This window comes from Mobula birostris, chromosome 1 (genome assembly GCF_030028105.1).
Source record: "Mobula birostris isolate sMobBir1 chromosome 1, sMobBir1.hap1, whole genome shotgun sequence".
Classification (NCBI taxonomy): domain Eukaryota; kingdom Metazoa; phylum Chordata; class Chondrichthyes; order Myliobatiformes; family Myliobatidae; genus Mobula; species Mobula birostris.
In genome coordinates, this window is record NC_092370.1 from 72,600,758 (window position 1) to 72,616,855 (window position 16,098).

The following is a 16,098-nucleotide window of genomic DNA, read 5'->3' on the forward strand; positions in this document are numbered from 1 at the left end:
TTAAGCTCACTTGCCAGAAGTTTGAGACCAAGAGTGGACGTTTCGTTAGGGGTGGTAGAAGGTATCACAGATGGTGGTCGGTATATTGAATGAGGAGGTGGTAGAGGAGGGTAAATTACTGTGGTTAAAATGCATTTGTACAGCGAGACATGGGCCAAATGCAGGAGAATAGGATCTGTGTGGCTGGACATCACATTTAGCATGGATAGTCGAGCAATGGACCTGTTTCTATGCCGTAAGGTTAACAAAAACAAGAAAACTAAGCTGCTCTAGGAACTGGTGGAATCAAGAAAAGGAAAAGCAAATTAAAAAATCTTACCTTGTTGCTGCTTGCCCTCTTCTCCAAAGTCCATGATTCACCAAATCCTTTGTTCTGACCTCAGCTGTGGCACTTTGACCTCAGAACAACCCTTCTCAAAATGACTGCTCTGCTATATCTTGCAGCCCTTTTATTCACTGCTAGGCCTCACAGTAAGCAATAAAACAGCTCCTCACTTGTATTACCCTATGGATAAATACCCCATGTGATTTAATCTTTTAGACAAGTTTATCTTGTTAAATGCTTCACTGAAGTCTACAGAGACGACATCCACTGCTCAACACGCAATAACTTTTATTGCTCCCCACCAACCCTCAAACAAATTGGTGAACCAGGCCCTCCCTAAACACAGAGCCTTGCTGATGATCTGCTGATCTGCAGCAGCATCTTCTCTAGGGTAAATCCTTAACCCAGTACCTGCACCATAAAACACAACATACCAGCTGCCACAGGGAACAATGATCCTGTCTCCGGGCTGATATTCCACAGTGCCATTTGAACTAGGTAGACCACAGCGACACTCTGAGACCAAAACACAGCTGGAGTCCTGAAGTAACTGACCCATAGGGCATCGGCAACCTACAAGAAAAGATCAAAGGAAACAACAAAATGAGGTTTAGGGTTAAGAATAGTAAACCAATCTATGGCCCTCATGATTTTACACACCTCATTTTCCTACTGTCCAAAGAATCCCAATCTGCTCAGTCTCACTCCATAACTCAACCACGTGTCCAGCAACATCCTTGTAAACCTTCTTTGCACTCTTTCTAGCTGAATGCCATTTGTCCCCATAACAAGGTAACCCTAACTGAGCACAGTCCTCCAGCTGCAACCTCACTAACGTCTTGTACAACTACAACATAGCATCCTAACTTCTATACTCAGTGCCCTAATTGATGAAGGACAGCATACCAAAAGGTTGCTCTCTAACCATGATGCCACTTTCAGGGAACCATGCAGCTGTGTTCCAAACCCTTCTACCTCCCCAGGCCCTGCAATTCACTGTAGAAGTCCGACCCTAGTTTGTCAGAGTTTGAAATGCAACACTTCACATTTATCTGAATTAAACTCCATCTGACATTGGCCCACTTACCCAGCTGATCAAGATCCCTCTGTAAATTCTGATAGCTCTCTTTACCATGCCTACATTAGGAAAGCTATTATTCTATTGTATTGTTACAATTGGGTACAGGATATTGAGGGGTAGCAGTGACAGAAATATTTAAGATCCTAAAGAGGTAATGACAAAGATAGATATTAAGGGGTTTACACAAGTGTAATAGTCTCAAACAGGAAGATACAAGTACACAGTCACTTCTCTAGAAATTTCTACTGAACAGGAATAGAGTTAGGTTTAGCAAGCCAGGTCTCTGAAGGTATTTACTAAGAATGTAGAAAATTCTTTGAAAGATTGGGGGATTTGGTTCCGGTGACGTCATCATTCAGCGTGGCAACTTAAATCAATAGCTCCTCTGGAAAAACGCTTATTTTGCCCCGTTAATCCATTAAATATAAGATCTTTCAAAAACATCTGAATTGATAAGGGGCACAAGAACGGGGAAAAAGAATGGAGATTAAAAAAGCATCACTGCGGAGCCTATGCAAGAGAGAGGTACAGCGAGCGGCTCTCCTACACGTGCGCGTGGTGGCAAATAGGATAAAGATTCTGGAGGAGATAAGGGAAGTCCAAAAAGATATAAAACAGCAACTAAATGATATAAAGTCAGAGCTCGCAAACGTCAATCAGAAAATACCAATGGCAGAGACTCGAATTGAGAAGGTGGAAGATCACGTGCAAAACGTGGAACAGATACTAAGTAAGATGATAAAAATATTAAATCAACAGGAAAATAAATTGCTTAACCAGGAGGGAAGATCACAACGGAAAAATATCAGGATTTATAATGTTCCCGAAGGAGCGGAGGGATTGTCGATGATAGACTTTGTAGACAAGCTGCTGCGGGAAGCGCTGGAGATTCCGACTATGGAGATTGAAATTGAGAGGGCGCATCGTTCGCTCATCCCGCGGCCTCCTGGAGACAGAGAAAGTAAGTCGCGCTCAATAGTACTTAGATTCCTTCGATTCAAGAGCAAGTCGGAGATTCTACGAAGGGCCTGGGGTAAGAAGAGGGTTTTTTGGAACGAAGAGTTAATATACTTCGACCATGATTACCCCCCGGCAGTCCTACAGAAACTGAAGGAATATTCTGAAGCAAAACGAGTATTAAAGCAAGAAAAGATTAAATTCCAAACCCAGTACCCTGCTAAACTGAGGGTATTTTACCAAGAAGGGATACGACTATATCAGATGGTGGAAGAGGTGACTACAGACATGAAGAACAGAGGACTGCCCATTAGCATGGTCAAACCAAGGGGAAGTCTGGCTGAGCAATTATCCTGATCGGCTTGGGAAATGGTAAGAGAACTGAGAAAGCACGGGACGAGCACGGGACGGGAACAGGATGAGAGAAGGATATTAGGAGGAGACTGTGAGTTCCCCAAGGGCAGCCCTCACCTCCCCCAGATGAGCCATAAGGTTTGGCTAACTTTAAAAGTGCTGATAAACTAAACGGAAGCAAAAATAGACGGTGATATACCTATCTCGAGAAATACATAGTATAATGCGGATTTTATATTACTCAATTTTTAAAAACTCATTCATTCATTCCTTTTTCCCCACCTAAATGAGAATATATACATGAGAGGAATATACAGGGAAATCATTTTGTGTAATGGACATAGATTTTTTTTTTACTTACTTTTGTAGGTACTGCAGCGGGGGCCCTCAACTCACAGGTAGGAGGGGTTATCCCCCACGGCTAGACGTTTCTTCTAGCCCAACCCAGGGTCATCTAGAGACCCCAGCCTTGGAATCACACCTTTGTTACCTTTTTTTTAATTATTCGTGTTTCTTGGCTCTAATTTGTTCAGGGAGTAGATCGATTAAGTTATATTCTGCAAATTTCAATGATATACTAATAGATAAATACACATGGCTAAGGACAAAGTAAAACTCATTTCTTTTAATGTCAATGGGCTGTTAAATCCAATCAAAGTAAAATTCTATCAAAAATGAAAAAAGAACAAGCCCATATAATATATTTACAGGAAACTCACTTAAATGATAATGAGCATGGAAAATTAAAGAGAATGGGCTTCATTAATTTGTTTTTCTCCTCGTAAACCAGGACATAGAAGAGGAGTTGCTATTCTCATCTTAAGCAAGCTAAATTTTGAAAAAGTATTCGAAATGGGAGATAAGGAGGGCAGATATATTCTGGTAAGGGGGAATACAGATGGAAATCCAGTTACTTTATTGAATATATATGCACCCCCAGGAAGTGATATTAGTTTCTTCCAGAAAATTACTAATATAATGGTAACGGAAACAAGGTCTCTTGATATGTGGGGGAGACTTAAATTTACAATTACAACCCAAGTTGGACTCTTCCAATAGAAAAACTTATGAAACCAAGTCCTTACATAAGAAAGTTAACACTCTTTTTGAGGATGTTGGTCTAATTGATATCTGGAGGGACCTTTTCCCCGACAGAAGGGATTACACTCATTATTCTGCCCCCCCATTCTGCATATACAAGAATATACTATTTCATAACATTTGGAAAAGATAGAGACAAAATAATCACCTGTGGAATTGGGACAATAGATGTAGGTGACCGTGCACCTATATATTTATCTGTTGATTTTTGACCTACAACCAAAGAATACTATTTGGAAACTAAATTCAAGTCTACTCAATGATCCCTATTTTAAGGAACAAATTAAAAAAAAAAATTGGTCTTTACTTAGAATTCAATGATAATGGAGAGGTTTCACCTCCCATTCTATGGGATACTCTGAAGGCTGTCTTAAGAGGGAAAATTATAGTGATATCTTCATATAAGAAAAAAAAAGGAATAAAACATTAGAGGAATTACAAAATAAACTGAAGGAACTAGAAAAAAACCAAAATTGACACAGGATACACTAGAGGAAATTTTAAAAAATTAGGAATGAAATTAATAGTTTAGCTACACAAGAAATTAGAAAAAATTTAATGTTCTGAAACAGAGACACTATGAAAGTGGATCTAAATCTATGAAAATATTGGCGTGGAAACTGAAAAATAAAGATAGCAGAAATTACAATTCATAGAATTAGGGATCCAAAAACAAAAGTGATAAAAAAAAATAAACTAAGGGAAATTCAAGAAGCTTTTGAAATATTTTACAAAACTCTATATTCCAAAGTTCCAGGGGGAAGCATAACCCAAACTGACACCTTCCTGAATTCTTTAGAGTTACCCATTTTAAGCAAAGAACAAAATAGAACGATGACTGCTGACATAACTGAAGCTGAACTAAAAACTACAATTAGTAGGCTTAAATTAAGCAAGTCACCAGGATCAGATGGATATACGGCAGAGTGGTATAAAGAGTTTAGAAGTGAGTTAATTCCTGTTTTACTCCCCACACTGAACTGGGCCCTAAGAAAGGCGCAAATGCCACCCAGCTGGAAGGAGGCGATAATCTCAGCTATACTGAAAGAAGGCAAGGATAAAATGGAATGTGGGTCATTTAGACCAATATCTGTTCTTAATGTGGATTATAGATTATTTACCTCCATCACGGCCAAACGATTAGAAGAGTTTCTACTCACACCGATACATAATGATCAGGTAGGTTTTATACAACAACGCCAAACACAAGACAATATACGAAGGACACTTTACATTATGGATCATATAAAAAAATGAAATTGAAGCAATAGTGATAAACTTGGATGCTGAAAAGGTATTTGATTCAGTTAATTGGTATTTTATTTACAGAGTTTTACATAGATTTGGTCTACATGACACAATTATTAAAACTATACAGGCACTATATGACAATCCTACTGCTAGGATTAAAATCAATGGATATTTATCTTATAGCTTTACCCTAGAAAGGGGCACGAGACAGGGTTGTGCATGGTCACCGCTACTCTTCACGTTATATCTGGAACCATTAGCTCAATACATCAGACAAAATGAAGATATCAGGGGAATTACTATTAAAGGGACAGAGCGTAAATTGGCCTGTTACGCGGATGACATTTTGATCTATCTTGGGCAACCAACAAACTCTTTACCTAAATTGATGCAATCCTTTGAACAATATGGCCAATTATCAGGATACAAGATCAACATAGATAAAACCCAACTACTTTCATATAACTATAGCCCACCAAGAGAAATTGAAAGTAGATATCCTTGGGCATGGCAAACAGAGTCCATCAAATATTTGGACATCATTATGCCAAAAGATTTGGCAAAATTATCAGAATGCAATTATCAGCCTATATAAATAAAAAAATTAGGGAAGATATAACAAGATGGAACCTAATTCCTTTTCTTGGTCTCAGTTCAAGGATTGAATCTATTAAAATGAATATACTGCCAAGACTACTTTATCGCTGTCAGACCCTACCAATAGAGATTAACAAAAATCAATTCAATGAATGGATCAAGATATATATGGCAAGGTAAAAGGCCTAGGGTTTGTCTCAAAACTTTGCAATTAGCCAATGAAAAGGGGGGATGGGGCCTACCTTCTCTTAGAGATTATTATTTTGAAGTACAGTTGAGAGCAGTGATATGTTGGTGCAACCCATCATATGACGCTCAATGGAAAAACATTGAGGAGAGGATACTTTCCATCCCCATACAGGCAATTTTGGCTGATAGCAACCTACAAAGTTACATAAATAATATTGACAACCCGTGGGTGAAATGGACTCTTAAAATATGGAAAAGTATTATAAGAGAATATAAACTAGAGAGAGACATTGCAATTCTTAAATGATGTGCATATGACTCAGATTTTATGCCAAATAAACTGGATGCTAGATTTAAGGACTGGACAGCTAAAGGAATAACAGCTATTTGCAATATAATGAAAGAAGGGACAGTTTTGAAATGCTCAAAGAGAAACACTTATTAGAAAAACAAAACTTTTACTGGTATTTACAGATGCGACAGTATGTTAATAGGACGGTTAAAAATGTAACCAAGGCAAGTACATGTCTGATAGAGCTATTTAGAAAAGCATATAATTCAGACAACGGTAGTAGAATAATTTCAAGCGTGTGTAAGGGTTTGTCAAATCTTAAAACACATTCAACTTCATACATTGAAACAAAATGGGAGAAGGAAGGAGGGATAATAATATCTGAGGAAGACTGGACAATAATATGGAGGTATCAATGGAAGTGTACCAGTTCACAGAAATGGAGGGAGTTCAGGTGGAAAAACTTGATAAGATATTTTATTACACCCTCTCAGAAATCCCATTATGATAGTAACGCGCCCCCCCCCCCCCGTTTGCTGGAGAAGTTGTGGAAATCAAAATGCAAACCATTATCATATTTCCCATTATCAAAGACTATTGGAGTGGGATACATAATGCCCTACAAGACATCTTTAAATGTGAAATACCCTTACAGAGTAAGACCATATATTTTGGGTATATACCCCAAGAATGGTTGAAAAAAGATAAATATTTAATGAATGTACTGCTGGTTGCTGGTAAAAAGACCCTTACCAGGAAATGGTTATCACAGGAGAGCCCAACTTTAGATGTATGGATGGAAATTACAATGGACATTTACAAAATGGAGAAGATAACAGCATCTGTTAATCATAAGTTGGAACAATTTTATTCATACTGGAAAAAAATGGTTTAACTACATAACACCTCATAAGCCTGATTTTATTCTCACAATCAATATGTTGTAAAAAAAATCACTGCCTACTCTGTACATAGTTTCCTTCTTTCGTTTGTTCTTTCTTTCCTCTCCTTTCTATAAGTGGATACCTCAGATAAATGTTATGTGGAGACTTGTGACAAATATGATTATATGATCTATATGTACAGTATTTGAAATACATCTTATGGAAATGTTTGTTTGATGATGAAATTCAATAAAAAGTAAATTACACCCAAGAAAAAGAAAGATTGGGGAATTTACACAAGAGGAGGCATGATCATATTGAATGGCAAGGAGGTTTTAAGGGGAAGGGCCTGAGGGCTTACTCTTATAGCCATTTTCTTTTGCTCTTGCTTTTCCTGCCACTGTTATTAGATTTACAGTTCGTTCGTTCCAGTCTTACCCCTTTTGCTCCTTCCTTAAATGTGATGTCACTTTTGTTCCATTCCATAAAACTCAGTACAATGAAAACTAGAGCATCCACTCTCTTTAAAACAATCCATTTCTAAACTCTGGAAGGTAGATCATAGACTGATTTCACCTTCACAAGTCACAGAGTACTACAGCACAGGAACAGGCACGTTGACCTATATCGTCTATACCAGCCTGGTTTACTGCCTAGTCCCAACTACCTGTCCTCAGACCAAAGCCCCCCCACACCTGTCCCATCTATGTACCTATGCAAACTTGCCTTAACCTACATCTACCACTTCCACCACCCTTTGAGGACTGAAGCTTCCCTCAGATTTCCCTTAAATATTTCACCTTTCACCCTAAACCTATGACCTCCAGCTCTAGTCTCACCATCCTCAGCAGATAGAGATCCATGCATTGACCCTATCTATACCCCTCATAATTTGTGTATCTCTGACATATCCCCTCATCCTCCTATGCTCCAGGAAGCAACTTATTCAACCTTTCCCTATAGCTCAGATCCTCAAGTCTTTGTAAAGCCTTGTAATTTTCTATACTCTTGCAAGCTCACTGATATTTTTTTCCTTTGGGCAGGTGACTAGATCTGCACAGAATACTCTACATTTGGCTTCGCCAACATCTTATATATCTTCAAAATAACATCCCAACTCCTGTAATCATTGATACAAGTAATTCTCCAGATGCTGGAAACCCAGAGCAGCACATAAAGATGCTGGAGGAACTCGGCAGTTCAGGCAGCATCTATGGAAAGTAATAAATAGTTGGGAAGAAGTACGGCTGCCTTTTTGTTGGCTACATGGAGCAGTCTATGTTCCGAGCCTTCCCCAGTAATTCTCTCCTACTCTTCCTCTGCTACTTTGACTGCATTGGTGCTGCTTCATGCACCCATGCTGAGCTCATCAATGTCATCAATTTTGTCTCTAACTTCCATCCTGCCCTTAAACTCACTTGGTCCATTGCTGATACACTCTTCCCCTTCTCGATCTCTCTGTCGACAAACTGTCTACTGATATCTTTTATAAACCTACTGATTCCGGCAGCTTTCTTGACTATACTGCTTCCCACCTGTCTCCAGTAAGAATGCTATTCCTTTTTCTTAGCTCCTTTGCCTCTACCATATCTGTTCCCAGGACGTGGCTTTCTATTCCAGGACATTCGTGATGTCCTCCTTCTTCCACCATTGATGCTACCCTCATCTGCATCTCCTCCAATCCCCAAACATCTGTGCTCACCCCATCTTCCCACTGCCTTAACAGGGATAGATTTCCTCTTGTTTTTACCTACCACCCCATGAGCCTCCGCATCCAACACATTCTCTTCCACAACTTCCACCATCTTCAACAGGATCTACCGCCAAGCACATCTTTACCTCCCCCTCATTCTCCACTTTCTGCAGGGATTGCTCCCTCTGTGATTGTCCAATTGTCCCAAAATAATCCTTGCAAGCAGCCAAAGTGCTACACCTGCCCATTCACCTCCTCTCTTACCTCCGTTCAGGAACTGAAATAGTCCTTCCAAGTGAGGCAACATTTCACCCACGTATGTGTTGGGATTATCTATGATGTCAGGTACTCCCAATGCAGCCTTCTCTACATTGGTGAGACCCAGCGTAGATTGGGGGACTGCGTTGTCGAGCACCTCCTCTCCATCCGCAAGAACCAGGATTTGATGGCCCACTAATTTTATTTCCAATCCCCATAACCAATTCCAACATGTCTTTTCATGGCCTCCTCTTCTCTACAATTAGAGCATTTTCAGGTTGGAGAGAAAACACAGAGGGGAAATTTGGAGCAACACACAAAATGCTAGAGGACGCAGCAAGTCAGGCAGCATCTATGAAAATGAATAATCAGTCGACATTTCAGGCTGAAACACTTCTTCAGGACCAGGAGCGAAGGGGGGAGACACCTGAATAAAAAGGGGGAAGGAGGACTAGCTAGAAGGTGATAGGTGAATCACTAACAAGAGAAAATCTGTTGGAAATGCTGGAAATCAAAGTAATACACACAACCTGCTGCAGGAACTCAGCAGAAGAGAGAATCTGGTAAGAGAGGACATAAGCCTGACATTAATAGTGGGAAAGATATTGGAAGGTATTCTAAAGAATTGGGTATATAAGCATTTGGGTGGCCAAGGACTAATTAGGAATAGTCAACATGCCTTTGTGAGTAGTAGGGCATGTCTAACCAATCGTACAAAGATTTTCAAGGAAGTTACCGGAAACTTGATGAAGGCAACGCAATGGATGTTGTCCACATGGACTTTAGCAAGGCCTTTAACAAGGTCCTGCATGGGAGATTGGTCAAGAAGGTTCAGTTGCTTGACATTCAAGATGAGGTAATAAATTGGATTAGACATTGACTTCGTGGGAGAGGCCAGAGAGCGGTAGTAGACGGTTGCCTCTCAAACTGATGGCCTGTAACTAGTGGTGTGCCACAGAGATCAGTGTTGGGCCCATCATTGCACTGGATAAAATGGATGACCCCACAGATGCGCTGGTTTGGTTTTCCAAAACCGATGTACTGTACCTGGTTTGCACATTCCTTGTAGGCACTGTACATGATCCCACAGGTCAGTACATGTCCTCGGACAGTGATTTGCACAGGACACAAACTCTTTTTCTCGGTCTTCACAGAGCTCTCCTGAAATATATTGAAATTTGAAAGTACTTACTGTCACATTCAGTTTGTCTGCATTGGCCCTTATCCCTAAACTTTTCTGTCCTGTCCAACTATCTTTAAATATTGGTCTATTAATCTTTGGCTTGTATCTGGTTGAGTTGTTTTGATAAACTTTCTAGTTCTCTCTATATGCTGCTTGAAAACTCCCCTCGCCCACAGAATGACCACCTTCTATGTTTCTTTTAAGAAAGATGTAAATCTCTCATTCAGTAATTTAATATGTACATTCATTTTCAGAGAGGGTAGATTGTCAGAATCTTTTTCCCAGGCCAAGGAAGTCTAGAAAAGAAAGGTTTAAGGTGAGAGGGGCGAAACTGAAAGAAGATCTGGGGGGCAGACACAAGGAAATCTGCAGATGCTGGAAATTCAAGCACCACACACAAAAAATGCTGGTGGAACATCTTTGTGTGTATTGCTTGAAGATATGAGGGATACGTTTTTCCACACAGAGAATGTTGAACATCTGGAACGAGCGACCGGAGAAGGTGGTGAATTACAGGGTTATAAAGTTGTTTGGATCAGTATTTCAATAGGAAAGGAGTAGTGGGATACAGGCCTAATGTTTCTGTGCTATATATTCCCACAGTTATATGAAGGTAACTGAGGTATCTAAACACATTCCAAATGGCACCTTAAAGAGGCTTATGCTATCAGAAGGGTATGTGGATGGAGTCAGAAATAAGAAGATGGTGATCATTTTGATGGGGTTGTGTTATAGAACTCCCAATAGCCCACTGGAATTAGAGGAACAAATATGTAGGGAGATAACAGGGTTGCAATAGTAGGTGATTTCAACTTTCTGAATATAGAGCAGGACTTGCACACCAGTACGGGTTTGGGTACGGCAGAAGTATACATGACCTGGAAAGTTTTCTTGAGCAACATGCAAATGCCCTACCTACTATTGGGTAACGATGCTGAAGCTTCATTGGGATCACTTTAGGACCTGTGACTATAATTCGATTTGTTTTAAAATAGTTATGGGAAAAAAATAGGATTGCTTCACAAATTAAAGAGTGGGAGATGCTGTTAGCAGGTAAAGAGACAAATGGCAAGTGGGAGGCTTTTAAATATGATAGTAGGTTGAGCAAGTTTCTGTTAGAGTGAAAAATAAGGTTAGCAGGATTAGGGTTCCTTGGGTAATGAAAGATATTGAGGCTTCGTACAGGAAAATGTCATGAATAGGCAGTTGCAATCAAGTGAATCGCTGTTGGATTATAAGGAGGATGCTTAAAACAGAAATTGGGATGGTAAAAAGAGGACATTAGATAGTTTGGACGGATAAGGCAAAGGAAATTCCTAAGATATTCTATAAGCATATTATCTGTATTTATTGTGGAGAAGGTTGTGCAAGTTAAGGAAGAGAACAGTGATGGGCTGAGACATACTGACAGAGTGAGATGGGTATTTGGAATGAGCTGCCCCAGTGGCCTCAATGACTACAGACCGGTGGCATTGGCCTCCCACATCATGAAGACCCTGGAGAGACTTGTTCTGGAGCTGCTCCGGCCTATGGTCAGGCCACACTTAGATCCCCTCTAGTTCGCCTACCAGCCCCGACTAGAAGTTGAGGATGCCATCGTCTACCTGCTGAACCGTGTCTACGCCCACGTGGACAAGCCAGCAAGCACTGTGAGGGTCATGTTTTCTGACTTCTCCAGTGCGTTCAACACCATCCGCCCTGCTCTGCTGGGGAAGAAGCTGACAGCGATGCAGGTGGATGCTTTCCTGGTGTCATGAATTCTTGATTACTTGACTGGCAGACCACAGTACGTGTGCTTGCAACACTGTGTGTCCAACAGAGTGATCAGCAACACTGGGGCTCCACGGGGGACTGTCTTGTCTCCCTTTCTCTGCACCGTTTACACCTCGGACTTCAACTACCGTACAGAGTCTTGTCATCTTCAGAAGTTTTCTGATGACTCTGCCATAGTTGGATGCATCAGCAAGGGAGATGAGGCTGAGTACAGGGCTACGGTAGGAAACTTTGTCACATGGTGTGAGCAGAATTATCTGCAGCTTAATGTGAAAAAGACTAAGGAGCTGGTGGTAGACCTGAGGAGGGCTAAGGTATCTGTGACCCCTGTTTCCATCCAGGGGGTCAGTGTGGACACGGTGGAGGATTACAAATACCTGGGGATACGAATTGACAATAAACTGGACTGGTCTAAGAACACTGAGGCTGTCTACAAGAAGGGTCAGAGCCGTCTCTATTTCCTGAGGAGACTGAGGTCCTTTAACATCCGTCGGACGATGCTGAGGATGTTCTACGAGTCTGTGGTGGCCAGTGCTATCATGTTTGCTGTTGTGTGCTGGGGCAGCAGGCTGAGGGTAGCAGACACCAACAGAATCAACAAACTCATTCGTAAGGCCAGTGATGTTGTAGGGATGGAACTGGACTCTCTGACGGTGGTGTCTGAAAAGAGGATGCTGTCTAAGTTGCATGCCATCTTGGACAATGTCTTCCATCCACTACATAATGTACTGGTTGGGCACAGGAGTACATTCAGCCAGAGACTCATTCCACCGAGATGCAACACAGAGCATCATAGGAAGTCATTTCTGCCTGTGGCCATCAAACTTTACAACTCCTCCCTTGGAGGGTCAGACACCCTGAGCCATTAGGCTGGTCCTGGACTTATTTCATAATTTCCTGGCATAACTTACATATTATTATTTAATTATTTATGGTTTTATATTGTTATATTTATACTCTGTTCTTGGTTGGGGCAACTGTAACGAAAATCAATTTCCCTCAGGATCAATAAAGTATGACTATGACTATGTTATCCCCGCCCTTTTTTTCTTTCTTCCATGGCCTGTCTTTCACCCATCAATTTCTTAGCTCTTTGCTTCATCCCTCCCCCTCCAAGTTTACCTATCACCTGGTGTTTCTCTCTCCCCTCCCGCCACCTTTCAAATCTACTCCTCAGCTTTTTTCTTCCAGTCCTGCTGAAGAGTATCAGCCTGAAACATCGACTGTGCTTTTTTCTAGTTCCTCCAGCATTTGTGTGCGTAGCTGTGTGGGCACTGTGGTTGGCATGGACTTGTTGAGCCAGAGGGCCTGTATCCATGTTAAATTACTCTATGCCTCTCTGACTTTCTATTTAGAATGGGATCAAAATAAATTCACACTATTGTGTCACCTGTTCTAATAAATATTAAGGTTTTATTCCTAGTTTTCTTTGTACCAAACCTTGGTACTTCAGGATCTTAATATCCCTAAAGTAAGGGCAGGCAGGAACACCTCTGGTGCCCTGCAAGGCTGCGTTCTCAGTCCCTTACTTTACTTACTATACATTCATATCTGTCTAGTCAGATTTTGCTGCAACTTCACAGATGACACCACTGCAGTGGGCTGGATCTCAAATAGTGACAAGATGGAGTATGGGAAGGAAACAGAGACTCTAGGTGCGTAATGTTTGGACAAGAACCTTTCATTAAATGTCAGCAAAACAACAGAATTGGTTATTGGCTTTAGGAAGCAGGACAGAGCACACACCCATGTATGTGTCAACTATGCTGTAGTGGAGAGGGTGGAGAGCTTCAAGTTCCTATGTGAAAATATCACCAACAGCCTGTCCTAATCCAGCCAGATAGAAAGCTAAGGCCAGGAAAGCTGACATCCCCTATACTTCCTTAGAAGGCTAAGGAAATAGGGCATGTCCTGTTTGACACTGACTAATATTTGTAGATGCACTATAGAAAGCATCCTATTGGATATACAGTTTCACAACTTGGTTTGGAAACTGTTCTGCCTGAGACTGAAAGAAGCGAGGGAGTTGTGGAAAGAGCTCAGTCCATCACGGAAACCGGCTTCCTCTCTATGGACTCCGCCTGCACTTCTCACTGTCTTGGTAAAGCAGCCATCATCATCAAAGACCCCGCTCACCCTGGACATCCTCTCTTTTCCCCTCTCCCGTTCGGCAATGACAAAAAAATCTAAAAGCACACATCCCCAGGCTCAAGGACAGTTCAACTCTTGCTGTTGGACCTTTTGTACATTCCAGATGAATCAGAATCTGGTTTAATATCACTGGCACTCAGCAGTACAGAGCAATATATAAAAAAAAGCACTATCAATTACAATAAGGAATATATATGCATATAAATTGAATGAAATAAGTAGTGCAAAAAGAGAGGGAAAAGTAGTGATGTAGTGTAAATGGGTTCACTGTCCATTCAGAAATCTGATACCGAGGGCAAGGAGCTGTTCCTAAAATGCTGAGTGTCTTCACGTTCCCGTACCTCCCCTTGGTGGAAGCTATGAGAAGAGGATGTTTGCCTCATCATGATTTTCTGCCTGCACTGCATGCCCTCTATGACTGTAACACTACCTTCTGCATTGCTATTGCTTTTTGCTGAGCTACCTCAAATACCTTATGTTGTTGAAATGATCTTCAGTGATCTCTTGAAACACTAGACATTTCACTGTATATTTGTACAAGTACCAATAGTAAGCCAGTACTATATCTTTGTAAATGACATTTCATCATAAACCCTTCTGAGAATGTGACTGTTATCTGCCAACTTCATTTGTCATGTACATGCCATATCCCTTTATAATATCAGATTGCTGAACATTAATTTCTTTTTCTGTCACCTGGGCAGATGGCAGTATTGCAACTTTCCGATTGGAACCTGGGTTTTCGACAGTCCCCTGTGTCATCTGGGCGGGTGAGGTTGCGTTGCCTGATGCGGAACCCACCACTGCAAGGCTCGCGGCAAGCACTCCATGGGCCCCAGGAACCCCAAGAACAATCGTCTGAAATAGAGGGAGGCACAAAAGTAGTGGCGTGTACAGAAGGTGGTGGCTGGGCACAGGGAAATAGAAACATGCATTATTTATAGATAGGAGGAAAAGAACAGTTAAAAAAGCTTCCGGGTAATAATTAAATTGCAGACATCAATTAATTAAATAAAGAAATAAGAAAAAGTAGCAGTTAGCCATTCAGTTAATTATTTGACAAGATCATGTCTGGTACTGAACCTCAACATCTTTTTCTAACATTATTGCTACAGACCTTAATTCCTCAAGTATACAGAAATCCATTAATGCACATCCAGAATGCAACAAGTAACAGCCCTCCAGTGGAGAGAATTCCAAGATCACCGCAACCTGAGTTTCAAAAAAAAAAATCTAACCACCTCAAGCCTAATGTCCTTGCCCTTATTGTGAAATTGACCTGCTGAATCAGGGGAATTATCCTCCCTTCATCTAGCCTCTCAAGTCTATTCAGCATGTTGTGATTTTTGCCTCATTCTTCTGCACTCTGCAACATAAAACATAGGACACTGAACACTGCAGCACAGGAACAGGCCATTTGCCACACCATGCCATGCCAAACCAGTAAAACCAGTAATTAAATGCCAAATGAAATGAATCCCTTCTGCCTTCATAATGTCCACAGATCACCATTCTCCACACATTCATGTGCCTATCTGAGAGCCTGTTAAATGCTTGTCGCATTTGTCTCTACTACCGCCGCAGGGAGCAGATTCCAGGCTCCAGCTGTGTAAAAAAAAACTTGTCTCACACGTCTCATTTGCACTTTCTCCTTTTCATCTTAAATACTGCAGATACCCACTGGAATTAGACATTTCACTCCTGGGAAAAAGATACCAACTGTATACTCTATTTATGCCTCTCATAATCTTATAAACTTCTAGTAATCCCTCCTCAGCTTCCGCCACTCCAGAGAAAACAACCCATTGTTTGTCCAATTTCTTGTTATATCACATGCTCTGTAATTCAGACAGCATATGCAACCTCTTCTGCACAGTTTCCAAACCCACTGTATCCTTCCCATGAAGGGACAGCAGAATTAAATGCAATTTTATAAAGCTGTTCCAGTTTAATCAACCTCATCTCATCCAGGAACACCATTGTCCTGAAGCCAGTCTGGTGAATCTTTG

At 41.0% G+C, this 16,098-nt stretch overlaps 1 protein-coding gene across 1 annotated transcript in view; it reads right to left on the bottom strand.

Annotated features, from left to right (window-relative positions):
• The window catches only part of sspo (SCO-spondin), a 311,321-nt gene that overhangs the window by 45,936 nt on the left and 249,287 nt on the right, over positions 1-16,098 (bottom strand). Inside the window, 3 exon segments of the mRNA XM_072245202.1 lie at positions 760-898; positions 10,030-10,143; positions 14,786-14,947. Coding sequence (XP_072101303.1) covers positions 760-898; positions 10,030-10,143; positions 14,786-14,947 — 415 coding nt within the window.